General features: G+C 35.3%; 2 protein-coding genes across 2 annotated transcripts; both read left to right on the forward strand.

The window, feature by feature from the left end:
* Positions 1–8002, forward strand: LOC130995460 (uncharacterized). The gene is made up of 9 exons (XM_057920743.1): positions 1–316; positions 480–3503; positions 3598–3681; positions 5060–5212; positions 5327–5490; positions 5574–5721; positions 6107–6229; positions 6356–6443; positions 7564–8002. Exons 2-9 carry the CDS (start codon positions 918–920, stop codon positions 7746–7748), a joined length of 3531 nt encoding a protein of 1176 aa, XP_057776726.1. The 5' UTR covers positions 1–316; positions 480–917; the 3' UTR covers positions 7749–8002.
* Positions 8003–12287: 4285 nt separating this feature from the next.
* On the forward strand, positions 12288–17122 carry LOC130995461 (3-ketoacyl CoA thiolase 1, peroxisomal-like). Its single transcript, XM_057920744.1, has 14 exons — positions 12288–12640; positions 13863–13939; positions 14050–14134; positions 14527–14653; positions 14841–14939; positions 15013–15080; positions 15177–15284; positions 15367–15444; positions 15529–15661; positions 15768–15864; positions 16229–16352; positions 16430–16538; positions 16627–16710; positions 16796–17122. Exons 1-14 carry the CDS (start codon positions 12551–12553, stop codon positions 16903–16905), a joined length of 1389 nt encoding a protein of 462 aa, XP_057776727.1. The 5' UTR covers positions 12288–12550; the 3' UTR covers positions 16906–17122.
* The last annotated feature ends 268 nt before the right edge of the window (positions 17123–17390 follow it).

Genomic DNA, 17390 nt, shown 5'->3' on the forward strand with positions numbered 1-17390 from the left:
TCAAAAGTGTAACATTGAAGTCCAGCTTAAGTTAGCCTACCGAAGGATCCGATCATATATCGGGTCGGGTTTGAGGTCGCCTTAAATTATCGGAAATGCAGCTCCGGCGCCCCAGTAATTGAAAACTAAGTACTGTACACACAAGCAACTCTCTCTCTCTCTCTCTCTCTCTCTCTCTCTCTCAACTCCCCCCTCCCCTCTCTCTCCTTTCTGGTGATCCAATATTAAACTACCGCGCACAATCTTATCCATTCCCCTGATTAGAGTTGAATTTTCACTACCGATCGAAAAACAATCGATCAGGGGACACAAAAAAGTGAGCAAGCTAACTGCAAGATTACCCTTCTTCTTTGATACGGAATTTCAGTATTTGATGGCTACTTTGCTTTAATTCAGTGTTGTTTTTTGAATTTGGTTTGGTTTTCAACTCTTTTCTACTGGATAATTATTTGTGTTGATATTTGTTTGGTGTGTCCCAGGCAAGTTGCTCAACATAATCAATTTTGAATGATGATCTGGAGAGGAAGGATATATCGGAGGAAGGGATAATTGATCGGTTGATTTTTATGGGATTTCTTTTATAGTTTCTGACTTGTGCATAACGTATGAGATTATATTTGCTACTTAATTTGGTTACCATATGGTGATTTTTCATTTTGTTATGTGCGTTTGAAAGTCTATTGATTACATATGAATAGTTGTCGAGCAGGGCAGTGAAGTAGTTAAAGAGATTTAGATAATCAGAAATGAATGTGTGGAAGAGCTCAGGAACTGTTTAGATTTCCTTTCTTTTGATGTTGGAGTATAATTTTAGGGGCCATACAGGAAAATATGGGAAATTTGGCCGTAATTATTTAGATAGCAAAGCATTTTTTATTCTTCTCGATTGAATCGGGAAGGTTGCATAAACTACTCTGATGCAACAGCTAAATAGGTCTACTGACATTGCTGAAGCCATGACTGGCGGGCCGCCTGGCATCAATAGTCATTGTGCTCAGCAAGTTTCATTGGACACTTTACCCAGAAATGGTCCGCCAATAAAGAAACAAGTAAATAATATATCTATTCAGACTGGAGAGGAGTTCTCCATGAAATTTCTTCAAGAATGTGCTGCTTCTAGAGTTATTACTGAAGCGCCTGGTGTCACTCCCAGCTATGAGGAGAATGTCGGTTTTCCAGATGTCCAGGATCGCCAAATGGTTTATGAGGAGCTTGCAAGAGTTCTTGGTTTGGCAAGAATGGATTCTGAATGTGGTTCTGACATTACAGAATATGCTTCTGCAAAAGGATCTACTTCACAGATTGATGCTGGAGTTCATGTAAGTAATGAAAGCTTGCATTACATGAATATTAGTGCTAATGGACACAAACCCAGCAAGTCGACATCAGAAGTGTGCAATGACGAGGCTAGTTTAGTGTCCACTGTTCCACTATTAAGTCAATCAGATTCATCTAGATCATTATGTTCTGATGGTTCTCAGTCTGGGAAGCTAAAGATCCTGTGCAGTTTTGGTGGTAAAATATTGCCCCGACCAAGTGATGGGAAACTCAGGTATGTGGGAGGAGAGACACGCATAATCTCCATAAGTAAGAATCCTTCATGGGAGGAATTAATGAAGAAAATAGCTGGAATGTGCAATCAGCCGTACTCAATCAAGTATCAGCTTCCAGGGGAGGATCTTGATGCCCTTATATCCGTGTCTTCTGATGAGGACATGCAGAATATGATTGATGAATATTATGGGATTGACAAGCCTGAGGGTTCTCAACGACTTCGTATCTTTTTGATTCCTTTGGTCGAATTGGAAACCCCTGTTGCCGTTGATGCCAACATTACTCAGCAGAGTGACACAAACTATCAGTATGTTGTTGCTGTAAATGGCATGGTTGAAACTGATCATAATCCCCAGAAATACGCTGGGCAATCTTCTGCTGGTGAAATGGACCATTTGATGCCTAATGCAGAAAGTAATTCAAGGAATGACAAAATCTTCCCCTTCCCCTTACATCCTTTGGAGATCAAGGAAACCCTCGCCGACAAGTCGCAAAATTTTATTAGGTTTCCTTCATCAACGCCATTTCCTGTTCAGCAAGCTGATATGAGTCATATGACAAATGTCAAGACAATACCACTTCCACCAGAAGAGTCCATTGGCTACAGCACTTCTAGTTATCACACCCCTCAGGTGGCTGTAAATTCGATGAAGTCACACAATCCAATCCATCAAAATGACACTGTCCAACCAAATATGATGGCTCAATTGATTTTAGAAGGAGAAAATTTGGGTCCTCAAAGAGTGGAGCACAGTAATAGAAACATTGTGTTATGCTCTCAGGAGGGGATTCCCATTGTGGAAAATACATTTAATTCTGAAACTTCTCCTCCTCGACCTGATAATTTGGTGGAACTATTGCCTGCATCTATTGACCCAGTTAGTTATCATGGAATCCCTCATGCCTTTTCTGATTCCAAGCTTCAGGAACAGGGAGAAAAATCTGTTTGGCCTTCTCAGGAAGATATGACACGCTCATTTTCATTGAACTTGGTAAGACATCAATCATCCTTTTACGAAGTATCTGCTGCTTTTTCAGAAAAGCCTGTACAGTTGCATGGGAATGCTGACTTTCTTAATACTGAGCTCCAAAGTATGGCATTCCTTGCGGAGACAACTACTCCTGTCTCAGTAATGGCATCACATCAAAATTCAAAGTTGAAAAATTTGGATGATCAATGTGCATCAAGTGTTGAATCACTGAATAAACTTGATGCTAGCCATCATCTTTTTGTCAGTGGCAACTTACCTGTGATTTCCAAGGAGCTGACACAGGGATTGAAGAATGTTAACCTTGAACCTGTCCCCTGCATTGACCTTGAGTTACCAAAGGAACAATCGCAGGTCTGCAATAGTTTGGCCCCTGCCTCATCCTTGGTCGACATGCCACGATCAAAGGTTTTGGAGTTGAAGGAAATCAATTATTTTGGGAAAACCTCAAAGGGTGACCTAGATAGCTATTCATCTTGGGCCAATAACTCAGAAGTTGCGGGACTTGTCCATAGCTCTCAACAACTGTCACATGATAATGGCTTAGTCTTACCTCAGACCATTTCCCATAAACCTATTGAGGATTTAGTCGATATTGGTTGTCAAGTACCTGAGGTTAGATGGCATGAAAATTTGGTTGAAAATGCAGGCTGGAGCAGGACTCCTCACACCTCTGCTTTGTTCAAGGGAGAAGTTTCCCTCTTTGATGATCTGTCCCATTATGCCGATCACAGAGTTGAAAATCTGGATTGTATCAGAAATTCTGATGAGCTTCAAAAATCAAAAGATAGCCAGGCGGTTAATAGAGTCAAGCAGGTTCTACAGAAACCGGTCAATTATAATGCACCACCTGCTGAAATGCCACCCTCCACTGTTCCAGTAATTTCAGTTGCTGCTAATGTGAAGATACTCTCCCCCTTTGCAGAACCAGAAAATGCTTCACCTGATTTGGACTCTCAGGCAATATTCAGTTTTTGTCTGATTGTAATTCTGCGTCATCATCTCATTATCTTCACCTGTACAGCATATCATGTTATTGCCTTCGCTGATGCAGGATGTCAATGCTGACAGTCTCGATGATGAATTGTTCAGTGATGCAATGATAGCTGAAATGGAAGCAGATATTTATGGTCTTCAGGTGTGCTTTCCATTTTCCCTTCTGTAGCAATTCAGCAATTGATGTTGAGTTCTTCATCTAGTTTACATGTTTTGTTTAGTTTCTAGGTTTTCTTAAATTTTTAAAATCCTTTTCAAGATTGGGAAGGTCTTGAAGAAACACATTTGAGCATTTTGATTTTCCCATTTAGTCTAGTGAAGGACTTAGTATTGAAAAGAAGATATACTGTGGATTTGGGTTGATAAAATAATAACACTTGTTGATTTTTTTACATCACACCATATTACACAAAACTTTTTGCTTGTTGTCATTAGTCATTACTATGGGTGGCCAGGAGTGGAGCCAGGATTTTGGTTTGGGGTTGGCTGTGTGTAACAGTGGCTGTTATGCAGTTTTGAGAAAATAATAAAAGGAAAGACGATAACCAATTCCTTTTACCTGTTTTTTTTCATTATAGGCATGTCAGTAACTAACGTCATTCCAAATTATTTTTATCTTTTTTTTAGTTAAAAGACACATTTTTATGTCATATTAGCCCCCCCCCCCCCCCCCCCTTTTTTTCCCCATTCCCAAAATAGATTAAAATGATGTTCTCCCTGTATTGAAAATATATATTTTAAACTCTGACAAAAATATCTTGAATTCAAACCCTTTTTTTTTTGGAAAAATAGGGGTTTGCAAGGTGAAATTCATATTCGTATCAACCAAAACTAATATATTGTTGATTATAGTGTAGGGAAATGTAATCTTAAATATTTGCAAATAATCTATAAGGTTGAATCAAATTTGAGCTCTTCTGCACACAAAATATCTACATAAATTTGTGTGTTTCAAACTTAGTAAAACAATATATAAATATATAATTCAAACTTGCTACTACAATTTATAAAATATATATTCTAATCTTACAAAAGGGAAGAAATAAGAATTTTCCTTAAGTATTAGGCTAAGGAGTAATTATCAAATTTAAATATGATTACAAGTAAAAAAAAAAAGGAATCTATAAATTAATTTAAAATTAAAAGAATAAAGAAAGAAACAAAAAGGAAAAAAAGAAAGGGGATGGGTGTTCTTTGTCTCCCCTCCCCCTCTCTTACTTCAATTCTACAATTTTAATAATTATTAAATAAATAAAAATGGGGGTAGGCTTCAGCCCACCCTAGCCTGCATTTACCTCAACTCCTGTGGGTGGCTTATTGAAAATGAGTTTAAAGCATTGTTACTTTAACCGTGTCTTATCATCTGCATCCATGCATTAAGCATTTCCATTTCCACCTCCATAGCTAAGCAGATGACTTGGATGCAACAAGCTAAATGTTCAGTGAAATTTTTCGTGCCTGGAATTTCGTTAGTTTTCTTTTGAGATTCTTAACTCACCTTATCAGTGATTTGTCTTTAGATAATTAAAAATGCTGATCTTGAAGAATTGCGAGAGTTGGGTTCTGGTACATTTGGGACAGTGTACTATGGTAAATGGCGAGGAACAGATGTTGCCATTAAGAGAATAAAGAAAACTTGTTTCTCTGGTAGATTATCGGAGCAAGAACGTTTGGTGGGTCATCTACAATTTCTCTTCGGAACTTTCATGTCCTTACATCCACGGCAGAAGCTTTGTGATGTAACATACATGAAAAATGAACTTTTACTGTCTTTTCTTCTTGTGTAGGCAAAAGACTTCTGGCGAGAAGCTTGTATCCTATCAAATTTGCACCATCCAAATGTTGTTGCATTTTACGGGGTGGTGCCAGATGGTGCAGGAGGAACTTTGGCAACTGTAGCTGAATTCATGGCAAATGGATCACTTAGGACGGCTCTAGTTCGAAAGGACAAGTACTGGCACCTCTTTTACTTATACATATTTTTGCAGCCTTGAGTTTATAGTTGGGACTTGATTTTCTGAATTTTACACGCAGATCACTTGATCATCGTAAAAAGCTTATAATCGCCATGGATGCAGCATTTGGCATGGAATACTTGCATTCAAAAAATATTGTCCACTTCGATTTGAAATGTGACAATTTGTTAGTTAATTTGAGAGATCCTGAACGACCTATATGCAAGGTACTTCTGATCATCTAGAGAAACAGGAGATTGTTGGTCCATTAGTCTGGAATATGTCGCTTGTATATTCACTTTCAACTGAAGTTCTAATTATCTATGGTCTAGAAATGCTATGACCCTTTGATCATTTAAAAAGATAGAGATCACCAATATATGAACCAAAATGCTTATCAAATGTGCATGCTATATGATATCAAAATTTGTCCTTAATTTAGTATTACTGAACAATTTATCACAAAATAAGATTGCTTTAGGATAAGTATGGTGGATTGCACTGATTTTCATCACTGCAAAACAGATGAATCTTTTACAATGTGATCTATCTTATTTTTGTCAAGAAAAGTTTCCCTTTGCTTGTTTCTGGTGATGACTAAGTTGTCTACAGGTAGGAGATTTTGGACTTTCAAGAATTAAACACAATACTCTGGTATCTGGTGGTGTTCGAGGAACACTTCCGTGGATGGCACCAGAATTGTTGAATGGAAGTACTAATCGGGTATCTGAAAAGGTAAGAAGCTACTGTAGTAATCTCCGATCTGTTTGCTAATTTTAGGCAAATCATTTTTAAAAAAAAATGAAATTTAAGGCAGTCACTGAGATAGAAGAATATAATAGGTAATTTTATTTTCAACAGGTTGATGTGTTCTCATTTGGCATAGTATTGTGGGAGATTCTGACTGGTGAGGAACCTTACGCGAATATGCATTGTGGCGCTATCATTGGTAAGTTGAACGCCTTATCCTATGCAACAAAAAACATCTTTGGTTTATGTGGAAATAATAGCTGGAGTTACAATTATGCTGGGGAGCTTACAAATAATGGCCATATAAAAAGTTGAAGCACTAACTAGAATCACATGTCATAATTAAAGCATTCTCGGGAGTTGGGAGTGGTAATATGTGAAGTAGTTAAGGTTTTAGAGCAGCAAGAGGTTGTTTTATTGATGGAAACTCAGGCGTGGCTGGAGCTGCACTTTGGTTCGCGTGTTCATTTTTGTTGGGCTAAGTTTACTTGCTCAAGATTGTCGCAGAATATCATACCATGAACATAGGAATTAGCATGAGAAAGTTAGTAGCTTGAACTTTTTTGATGTGTTAAGATAGAGAGCCAAAGCTTAAGATTATTCCAGCTGTGTGGCTGATGTAATGATGGCATATGCACAGTAGGGTCACTAAGATAGTTAATATGTGACATTGAATTGGTAGTCTAGGTGAATTCCTTGCAGCATGTTATCTCAAATCGCCCACTGGAATTAGAGCTGAAAGTTTTTTAGAGTTGTGTTTGATTCTGTTTATAATCCTCAATTGGTGAATTCAAAACATGGTTTTGAACATTGAAACATTTAGCAGGAAGGCTTAGGTCTGCTTGTGGTTCGTGTTAATGCTTTAAACTTCTCAGAAAATATATTAACATTCTTTAGAAGATGAAAGGAGGTGTTCCCACACAATATGAACTGTTACTTTCAAGAACGGGTAAAACACAGTTGTAAGGAATTGGGTGTATTTGCAGAGAATCTATCATTAGACTAATTTAGACGTTTTAACAACCTTCCAAATATATAAAGATTGCACTTTGAAGAATTTTACTGGACACAGTCGTGTTGGTATGATGTGATATATAAGTGGGTCTTGAAGCAAGTGTTTCTTGAGATCATTTCATATTTATGTGATATAATTCAATAGGTGCGCTCCTATGACTTTCTCGTCTGCTCCTCCTATATTTTTTTCACTCTTACGTAAGAAACGTAAGGAGTCAGATAAACTAGTTTGTATTGTAATAGATGATTGTCACTTATTAATATTATCATCCTTTATCGGACTTAAGTATAAAGTATGCATGTAGGAGGCATCGTTAAGAATACCCTTCGCCCTTCAATTCCTGAGTGGTGTGATCCTGAGTGGAGGAAGCTTATGGAACAATGCTGGTCGGCTGATCCTGGGACGAGGCCTTCATTTACAGAGATCACCTACATGTTGAGATCTATGTCTGCCGCACTTCAGGCAAAAGTGACCAATGTTACAATGTAAGTCAAGGGGCGAATGTTGTATAGTAGCCGCTGGTGCAGAAGTTTTGTGATGTTGTATCTTCTTCCTCTATTGTTCATAGTTTTTCTGTCCTTTCTATTTTGGCATGCCGATACATCTGTTGAGTTGTTTCAGATTCATTTCTTCGTTGTTTTCTTTTCTTGTTTTTGGAGAGTGAAGCTGGGCATGATGAGGGCATTTACCCTTCCTACAACCCTCTTGTTGAATGGAAGCTTGGAGACTATATCTTGCTTTCATTTTTCAGCCACTTTTTTAATTTTCAATTTATTCTGTCGAAATTAGTTAACACAATTGTACATATTTTGAAACTATCTGAATATGGTTGGGCTGTAAACAAACTAAGCCGCTCGCAAACTATTCGGAGCTCGGCTCGAAAAAAGTTCGTTTAAAAAAATTTGATAAATAAACAAACTAAAGTTGAGCTTGGTAGTATAATAGTATTCGGCTCATTAGATCGTGAAACGTTCTTTAAGTTATATTTATCTACTAGAAATAATAATAATTGTATTAAATCTTCAACAAACTATGTTTGCTATAAGAAAATAATTAATATATTTATTATTTTGAATGAAATAATTTATTTTTTTAAAAAAAATAATCAATATTTTGAATATATCGTGAGCATCAAAGTATTCCATAAATAAAATTCGTGATTCGATTTGATACTAAACAAATCAAATTTAAACATACCACTATTCGATTCGATTCGGTTCAATTAACCTTGCGTGGGTCGCGAAATTTGTAGGAAATGTTGGTATGTTTGAATGCTTTTCTTGGTCAATCTAAAAGTCGAAAATATTCTATTTTGCAGAAATCACATGGAAAGTTGGGACGAGATTCAGCAAAGGTTTGTTGAGAATTTGACCTTTGCGTCTGATGTTATGTAAAGTTGGTCGAGTGGATTGTTAGAGATGAGATGATAGGGGATCTCTATATCTTTTATCCATAGTTATCTTATTATCTTATGGGGCGTTTGGTTTTGGGTTTTACAGCATATTAGTTAAGTTAATATAGAATAATCTAGAATTTGGTATTCTATAAACTTATGCGGACGGTCCTGCGATATGTGAAGGCCCTGAGCTAAAAATTCGAATTACGCAGGATAATTAATATCGCCCCCTCCCCCTCTGGATTACGCAGGATAATTAATATGGCCCTACAATTGTGTCCATTTTTAAGCTCATCTAACCTAGAAATATGGATACCAAACGAAAATCATGATTAATAAACCATAATAGCAAGCAACCAACCAATATTAGTAACACATAATAATATAGTTTACTAACTATACTGACTAATCTCTTACCCAAAACCAAACACGCCCTTAATTGGTATGGACCGCACCACTTTTCTCCTCAAAATAAGTTTTTTAATCTCCATACTTTAAAAAATTGAGTCTATTCTAGTTGGACGGAGGGAGTAAAATCATCACATTTTAATGGTCCCTATGTTTTATCTCATATTCTTTATGACAAAAAAGAAACAAGTTTATCACATCAATATCATATAAAAAATATTATCACATTAATACCTTACAATGTTATCATTAATGGAAGTAAAAATGAAAGAAAAAATGGGCTTGCCCACTGGCCACCGGGTCCTCACTTAAGTGAAGTGACCCGGGTTCGATTCCTCTTGGGAGCGAATTGAAGAGTGGTTTTTGGAGTGGATGGGGAACTAATTACTAACATCTAACATGACTTTGTCCGATCAAAAAAAAAATGAAAGAAAAAAAAAGCTCTCAATTTTGTTTTCTCATCATGCTTTGAAAAAATGAAGAAATATAATATATATGTTCTTCTCTGAAAAAAATATTATTTGAGATATCTCTAAAAAACATTTGCATTCCATTTTTATCTAAAATTTATTAAAATAGCATATTTTTTTTTCGAAGATGTGACCCTTTGCCTTTTCTATTTAATAGAACGCACCTTAAAAAGCATAGCCATCACCCATCAAGTATTAGATAGAAAAAGTAATTGAAGAGAGAGGATTAGTGTTCCAACTACCACTCATCCCGGCCCCGGCCACTTCACATAGTGTTTAAAATCGAACAATCCATAATTATAGATTTAAATTCGTGGGATGGGGCATGCTTCTTCCAGTTTCATTACAAGCTGGAATGACATTAAGGGTCAGTTACTTTACACGATTGATAAAATAAATGATTGATTATTTTATTCTCAAAAGTAAGATTACTTTAATTTCACCATTTTGATGAGATAGTAAAATTAATTTAAATGATAAAAATAATCAATAATTTTGGAATATCTCAAAGTTTGAATCCAATAAAGTAAATAAGGGATTAGCCTTATTATTTTTATCTATCAAGACTAATCCTGCAAAATAAATATCTCCTAAACCAATAACTATTAAGCATGAAATTAGAGAACTTTCTACGAGAACACCTCATATAATCAAATAAGGGAACTCAAAACACTAAAATATTGGAGAAGTTTTCTTCGTATGTATGGGTGGTTATTATCTTATACACCAAAAAATAAACTACATGTGAGTTTTTTTAAAAAAAATCGGAGGCTGATTATATTTTTATTTTCCTCAATCGTTCCCACGTATCTATTGCATATATAAAAGTCAAATACTAGTAAAATTTATAATAATATCATTTTCTCTTCAAAAGAGACTCACAAGCGTCCAACATTTCCATTACTATTCTTCAATAGATCTTTAATTGATTATTATATATTAATGTTCTTATTATTTTATATTATATTAATACTTAATATGCTAATATTTATGGATAAAGTAAAAATAAATAAATATTTATAAATTCAAAGTTTTATTATATAACATATGATTTTTTTATATAGTTATATGTAATAGCAGTTTTATAATGGTAAGAAACAAATATTAATATTGTCCCAATGGGACACCAACCGGTGCGAATTCCTGTCTACGAATAGTGAGGTTCAGGGATCAAATCCCACTACTCTCCCTTCCCCAAAAGTTAAAAAAAAAAACAAATATTAATATTATATTGTTCATTTTGTAACATTATATATGATTAAATAATCTCATAAGTATAATCTTACAATTTATCCAACTATAATTTTATTGAATTATGCTACATCCTGTAATAAAAAAATTAGGGTTAATTAATAAAGTTTTGTGTCTCCAACTTTTAACATTTTTTATAAAATATCTCAAACTTACGTTTTCTATTAAAATTCTCAAACTTTTAAAATTATTCATAAAATGTTCCGCGCGTTATACAAAATCTGGTAATAAAAAAATGATTTGGCTAGCCGGAGTCTGAGTTGACTTTTTTTTTTTTTTTTCAACTCACCATTAAAAAAAAGTGCTCCATTATTCCTAACTTTTAGCATTTTTCATAAAAAATTTCAAACTTTCATTTTTTTTATTGGAAAACCTCAAACTTTAAATATTTTTCATAAAATGTTCCGCTATACAATATTCAATTATTCTACATCTTAGTCGAATTATAAAAATATCAAAATCCATAAGCTTTGTAGGTCGTACATATCCAAAGAAGCTTTCACATCATTTACAATATTCAATTATCAATTTGGTGGTGTATAATTCATAGCTTGACTGCAATAAATTTGAGAGGTTTGTTGAGCCTTTTTAAAAAAAAAAGAATTACAAGAAGTATCTATTATCTAATCAAATAAATCACCCGCATGCAAGTGGGACCTCTACACCATACAAAGGTGAAAAAATAACCGCACACAGGCGAGACCACTACCCCCACAAAGGTGGAAAAACTACACCACACTCACAAAAGAGAAATTTTAAGTGTCTCAACTTGGCAGTTTGTTGAGCCTTTGTTATCACGTGTGATTCATCATTCTTTCATCCTACTTGAGCACAATCAGTTGGAGCTTGGGATGTGGCCACAAACTGTGTTCGATATGATTATATTCAAGATTCTACAACCCGTGCACCACCTATAAGGTGTATGAATTTTGATAATTTATAATTGGATCATGACATAGAATTATCAAATTTTGTATGTAAGGATATTTTATAGAAAATATTGAAAATTCAAAATTTTTAAATAAAAAATAAAAATTGAGGATATCTTATGAAAGATGTTAAAAGTTGTGGGCACAATGAAATAGTTTTATTTTTACTTTTATGATGGGTGAAAAAAGAAAATCCACCTCAAACTCCGACGAATTGAATCATTTTTCCCTTATCGAATTTTATATAGCAGGCCATTCAACGAAAAATGCTGAAAATTCAAGATTTTTAAATAAAAAGCACAAATTAAGACACATTATATGAAAAACGTTAATAGTGGGGATACAAAATACTATTAATTCTAAAATTTATTGCTAACTGCATCAAAATTATAGTCCACTTTTTACCTGTAATATCCATTGTGCATTTTTATTAACCGTTTAATTATTGCATTATATTTTATTGTTGTGCGCATTATATGTCGTTGCCGTGTACATTTGTAATCATTTTAATATTATCATTCTAAACGAAATTAATAATTATAACAATTTGTTTTGTTCATATCTTTTTTATGCAAAGGAGAGTTTTTATTATAATTTATAATCAATCCCTATTAATATACTCCATCTCCATCTCATATAGATAAAGTATTCGTGAAAAACGTGAAACAAAGTTACTGAGAAATTTAATTGCAATTAGCGTTTGAATTCCACCGTCCACGACCACCACACAATCTGCTAAACTTCCTCAACTAGCACTAGCAGTCCTTGCGCCTCTGTTTCCCTTAAATTAACCACCATTTCATTTCTTCAAGTCAACAACTCTGAGAGAGAGAGAGAATGGAGAAAGCAATCAACAGACAGAGAGTTCTGCTGGAGCATTTGCGACCCACTTCCTTTTCTCGCCATAACCCTCAATCTTCTCTCTCCGTGAGTTTCTCTTCTTCGCTTTGCTCTCTCTCTTGATCTACTCAATTCCCATGTGATTGAATTATTTGAGGGGGACTTTTTTTTATTACAGTATTATTATTTTTTCTGTAAACTCCATTTGAGGTGTGTTTCTTTAGTTGAATTGCTAGATTTTACTCGAATGCTATGATCCTCGGTGTCGGTTGCATCGCCAGCTTTCTCTTTCAGTGAAATTGCCAAATCCTGATGGTGTTTTCAACTTTCATCATTTTTAATAAAATATCCCAACTTTTGGTTTCTCTTTAAAAAAACCTCAACTTTAAGCATTTTCATAAAATGTCTATTATACGAAATTCTGATTGACAGGAAAATAATTTATCCGGCCGGAGTTTGACCTGGATCGTTTCTTTTCATTTTGTTTCCACCTAAGCATCAAAACGATGTCGTTTGTTGCTTAGTTGGATACAAAAATGAAAACTTTTAGACAATTCTATCTTGGGAAATTTTAGACGTCAGTTATTTCGTCTCATCCATTAACACATGCCTTCTTACCAAATTTACACTCTTCAATTATTTTGAAGAATTTTTCTCTCTAAAAAAAATTATTTTGAAGAATTTCAACTAGCTTTGTCAACGACTCAACGGAGAATATTAGTTTCTGTAATTAAAAGAGAAAACATATAGTAATATCATACAAGTATAAACTGTTTAGTGGATTGACAACCCAAAAAGGTGACTGTAAAATGAAGTACTAGTAAGTGATTGCTCATTGTAAACAAGGCAGTAAAGAACATATTAACTTTTCAGTGTTGCACAAATATTTGGTAATGTCACGAAAGAACAGATTAATGATCTTGAGGCATCAAATTGCTGCAGTATTTTAATTATACTAGCAGAAAGAAAGTACGTTGTACGTGTAATTAATGTTATTTTATTTGATAATCTATTATTTTAGAAAATCTATTAATTCATTACTTTTATTAGATAATTTATTGAATGGATATATTTATCTATAAGCCTTATCAATAGCTATATATATATATATATCATATAGAATAAGTGTAATATCTAATGTATATTCTTATAAATATATAATATGTAAAATAACCTTAAAATAAAATATGTAATAGGGGTAAAATAGGTAATCCACAAGTTGTGCCTTAGGATGCCTTAGGTTCTTTTTCTATTAGTAAGTATAGATGAAATCTTAACCCCATTCATCATCATGATTTTCTCTGAACAGCATTCCATATGTTCGGCGGGGGATGGTGGTGCCTATCAAAGAACAACGGCTTTCGGAGATGACATTGTTATCGTTGCGTGAGTTGTTGTCTTACTGTAATTATTATCCATCCTTTTGTTTACTGGAATATGGACTTGTAAAAACTTGCAACCTACTAAGTGCTTCATGCATCTATCGTGTCTTCCAGAGCTTATCGAACTGCCATATGCAAAGCTAAGCGAGGGGGGTTCAAGGATACCCTTCCAGATGATTTGCTTGCCACTGTACTAAAAGTAAGCTTTAGTTTTCATTCAAAGACAACTATCAGCTGGGACAAGATTTGCTGAATAATGGGGATTGGGAAAAACATTTATTTTCTTCATAAAGTAGAAGCACCTTAGTTGAAACTTTCCTAACTTGTTTCTTGTTATTTATTTTCAAATCATGCTATACTTTCATTCTAGAATTCGGTATATGATAGTTCTCTTCTCTGCAGTCTGCATAAAATAGTCCCTCTAAATTGGGTTAGATAACTTAAAGTTGATAAGAGAAGCACCTTAGCTGAAACTTCCCTAATATATTATTTGTTGTCAGATGTTGCTCTGGTTTGATTCTATAATTAGTTATAAGATACGTCTTACGTTATTCTTCTCTTATCCATTTTTGTATCTTCTCCTGATTGCAGGCGTTGATCGAGAGAACAAATCTTAATCCTGCTGAGGTGGGAGATATAGTTGTAGGAACAGTCCTGGCTCCAGGTTCACTCAGAGCTATTGAGTGCCGGATGGCAGCTTTCTATGCCGGCTTTCCTGGTATATTTTCTCCGAATGCAAAATCTCGCTTCATTCTTTTTCACATTTCATGTTACCGCATAATGTATCCTTTCAAGTTTCGTTGAATCTTGTGACAACCGTGCTGCACGTATTTTCACCTTCGGACTATTTGAAAGTTCTGTTCTTTAGGTTGTTCCTAACCAATTCTTACACTGTTTCTAAACAGATTCCGTACCTCTCAGAACAGTCAATAGACAATGTTCTTCTGGTCTCCAGGCTGTTGCTGATGTCGCTGCCTTCATAAAAGCTGGATATTATGATATAGGTAACAATGAATCGCTCAATATAATGGTTAAAACACCTTATTCTGACCTTTGGTCATTATTGATATCGTACAGGCATTGCTGCTGGATTGGAGTCTATGTCGGTAGACAATGTTGATAGGTTCAAGTCAGATAACCCAAAAGTATGCGCAATTTGGATTCTATATCTTTTATTCTCTGCAAAATGCATGTTAGGCCTCGGAAAACTGACTACTTTCACTGGCATTTGCTATTCGCAGAAAGAGAGTTTTATTCAAGCTCGTGACTGTCTCCTTCCAATGGGTATTACTTCTGAAAATGTTGCAGAACGCTTTGGAGTAACTCGGGAAGAACAGGATCAAGCTGCTGTGAGTTTTCTTCATTGTCTTTAAAAATCAATATATTTTATCTCAAACCGGTGAATGAAATACCTACTTGAAATGGCAACAGGTTGTCTCTCATCAACGAGCTGCTGCTGCAAGGGCAGCCGGGAAGTTTAAAGATGAAATCGTTCCAGTTTCTACTAAGGTAAAACTGAACTTGCAACATATTCATTTATGTGATATAGATATTACCTTCAGGTTGTTTCGGCTCATGAATATTTCTTCGAAGATTGTTGACCCAAAAACCGGTGAGGCAAAACCTGTTATAATCTCAGTAGATGATGGGATTCGACCAACCACAAACATGAGGGACCTGGCAAAATTGAAGCCTGCATTCAAGAGCAACGGAACTACAACAGCTGGTAAAAGAATTATCTAACTTATTTTGCCATGTGACCTATCTGGTAGATGAATAGATGATGCTTTCTTGAGTTGGGTTACGACTAAAATAACCTTATGATTTCTCAGGAAATGCAAGTCAGGTGAGTGATGGTGCAGGAGCTGTTCTGCTGATGAAACGAAGTTTAGCTATGCAAAAGGGGCTTCCAATTCTTGGCGTATTTAGGTGAACGCCTCCTTGTGGATCTGTATGCTTGTTACTCTAGTACATTAAATTTTTTGATCTAGTTTACACAGTTCTTCAATTTTGCACCTAGATCACAGAAGACAAAACCTGAATATCTATTGTGTCTTTTAAAAGTAAATTCACAACCTACATTAAAAAATAGAACATATTGTATAAATCTAGTTAGGTGTGCTTGTGTTATTTTTGCAGACATTCTCCACATGAATTCTTCATTTGGTATCATCATTATGCATTTCCATGGTGTACAAACACTATAAGTCTTTATACACTTTTGCCATGTTTTCTTTATTAAGCATAGATTTGGTTTGCAAGCTTGTCAAACCTTAACGTGTTTTGCGTGTAGGAGTTTTGCTGCTGTGGGTGTGGAGCCTGGCGTTATGGGTATCGGCCCAGCTGTTGCTATCCCAGCTGCAGTCAAGTCAGCTGGTCTCGAACTTAAGGACATTGACTTGTTCGAGATAAATGAGGTATTTGGGTGACTGAATAATAACAGCAGCAGTAGTTTGGCAACTTCAAAATAACCTGATTTCCACTGAACATACAGGCGTTCGCTTCCCAGTTCGTATATTGCTGCAAAAAGCTAGACCTTGATAATGAAAAAGTAAATGTAAATGGAGGAGCAATGGCCCTTGGACATCCCTTGGGAGCTACAGGTAATACATTATTTCGACATTAGTCCAAGAGGATGATGGGTAGTTGGATTGATTGATGAAACAATCTGCTTTCTCACTTCCACTTCAGGGGCTCGTTGCGTTGCTACAATACTTAATGAGATGAAACGTCGTGGCAAGGACTGTCGATTTGGCGTCATATCCATGTGCATAGGTAGCCGACCCCATCTTTGCTCTTGTACGAAGTGGATAGGATTTTAGACATGAAAGTATACATGAAATCTGTACTGGATTTGCAGGATCAGGCATGGGTGCTGCTGCTGTTCTTGAAAGAGGGGATTGTGTCGACGAACTCACCAATGCCCGCTCAACTGGTGGAAGCACCTTCTTGTCCAAGGATGCAAAATAATGTACTATGCTATGTTTCGCTTTGAAATATTGATAGAACAGGCGTGTGATTTGTACTAGCAATCCTTGCATGCATCTCTTATTAATAATCGAAATATGGTCTTGTGGCATTTATCAAATAGTCACAGAAAATTTCTCCATTTGAGGGGACTCCTTTTCCGGAGATATCATTGGTTACTTTGGTTGGTAATAAAATATAGTCACAGAAAGTTTCTCCATTTGAGGGGACTCCTGTTCCGGAGATTTCATTGGTTTACTTTGGATGGTAATAAAAATATTATAAGTTGTATACGTGTGTTGATCTAGTGGTTAAAGCACGAGGCCAAAGGTCTCTTATTCAAATCCATTGTAATGTGAGGTCAAATGTCTTGTATTCAAGTCCACTGTGATACGACTATTAAAAATCCATAATTTGAACCCTGACGATCTGAACAAAGACTATTTCGATGCAAAAGGACTCATCTTATATGTGAGTAACTAGTATAC

This window comes from Salvia miltiorrhiza, chromosome 7 (genome assembly GCF_028751815.1).
Source record: "Salvia miltiorrhiza cultivar Shanhuang (shh) chromosome 7, IMPLAD_Smil_shh, whole genome shotgun sequence".
Lineage (NCBI taxonomy): Eukaryota > Viridiplantae > Streptophyta > Magnoliopsida > Lamiales > Lamiaceae > Salvia > Salvia miltiorrhiza.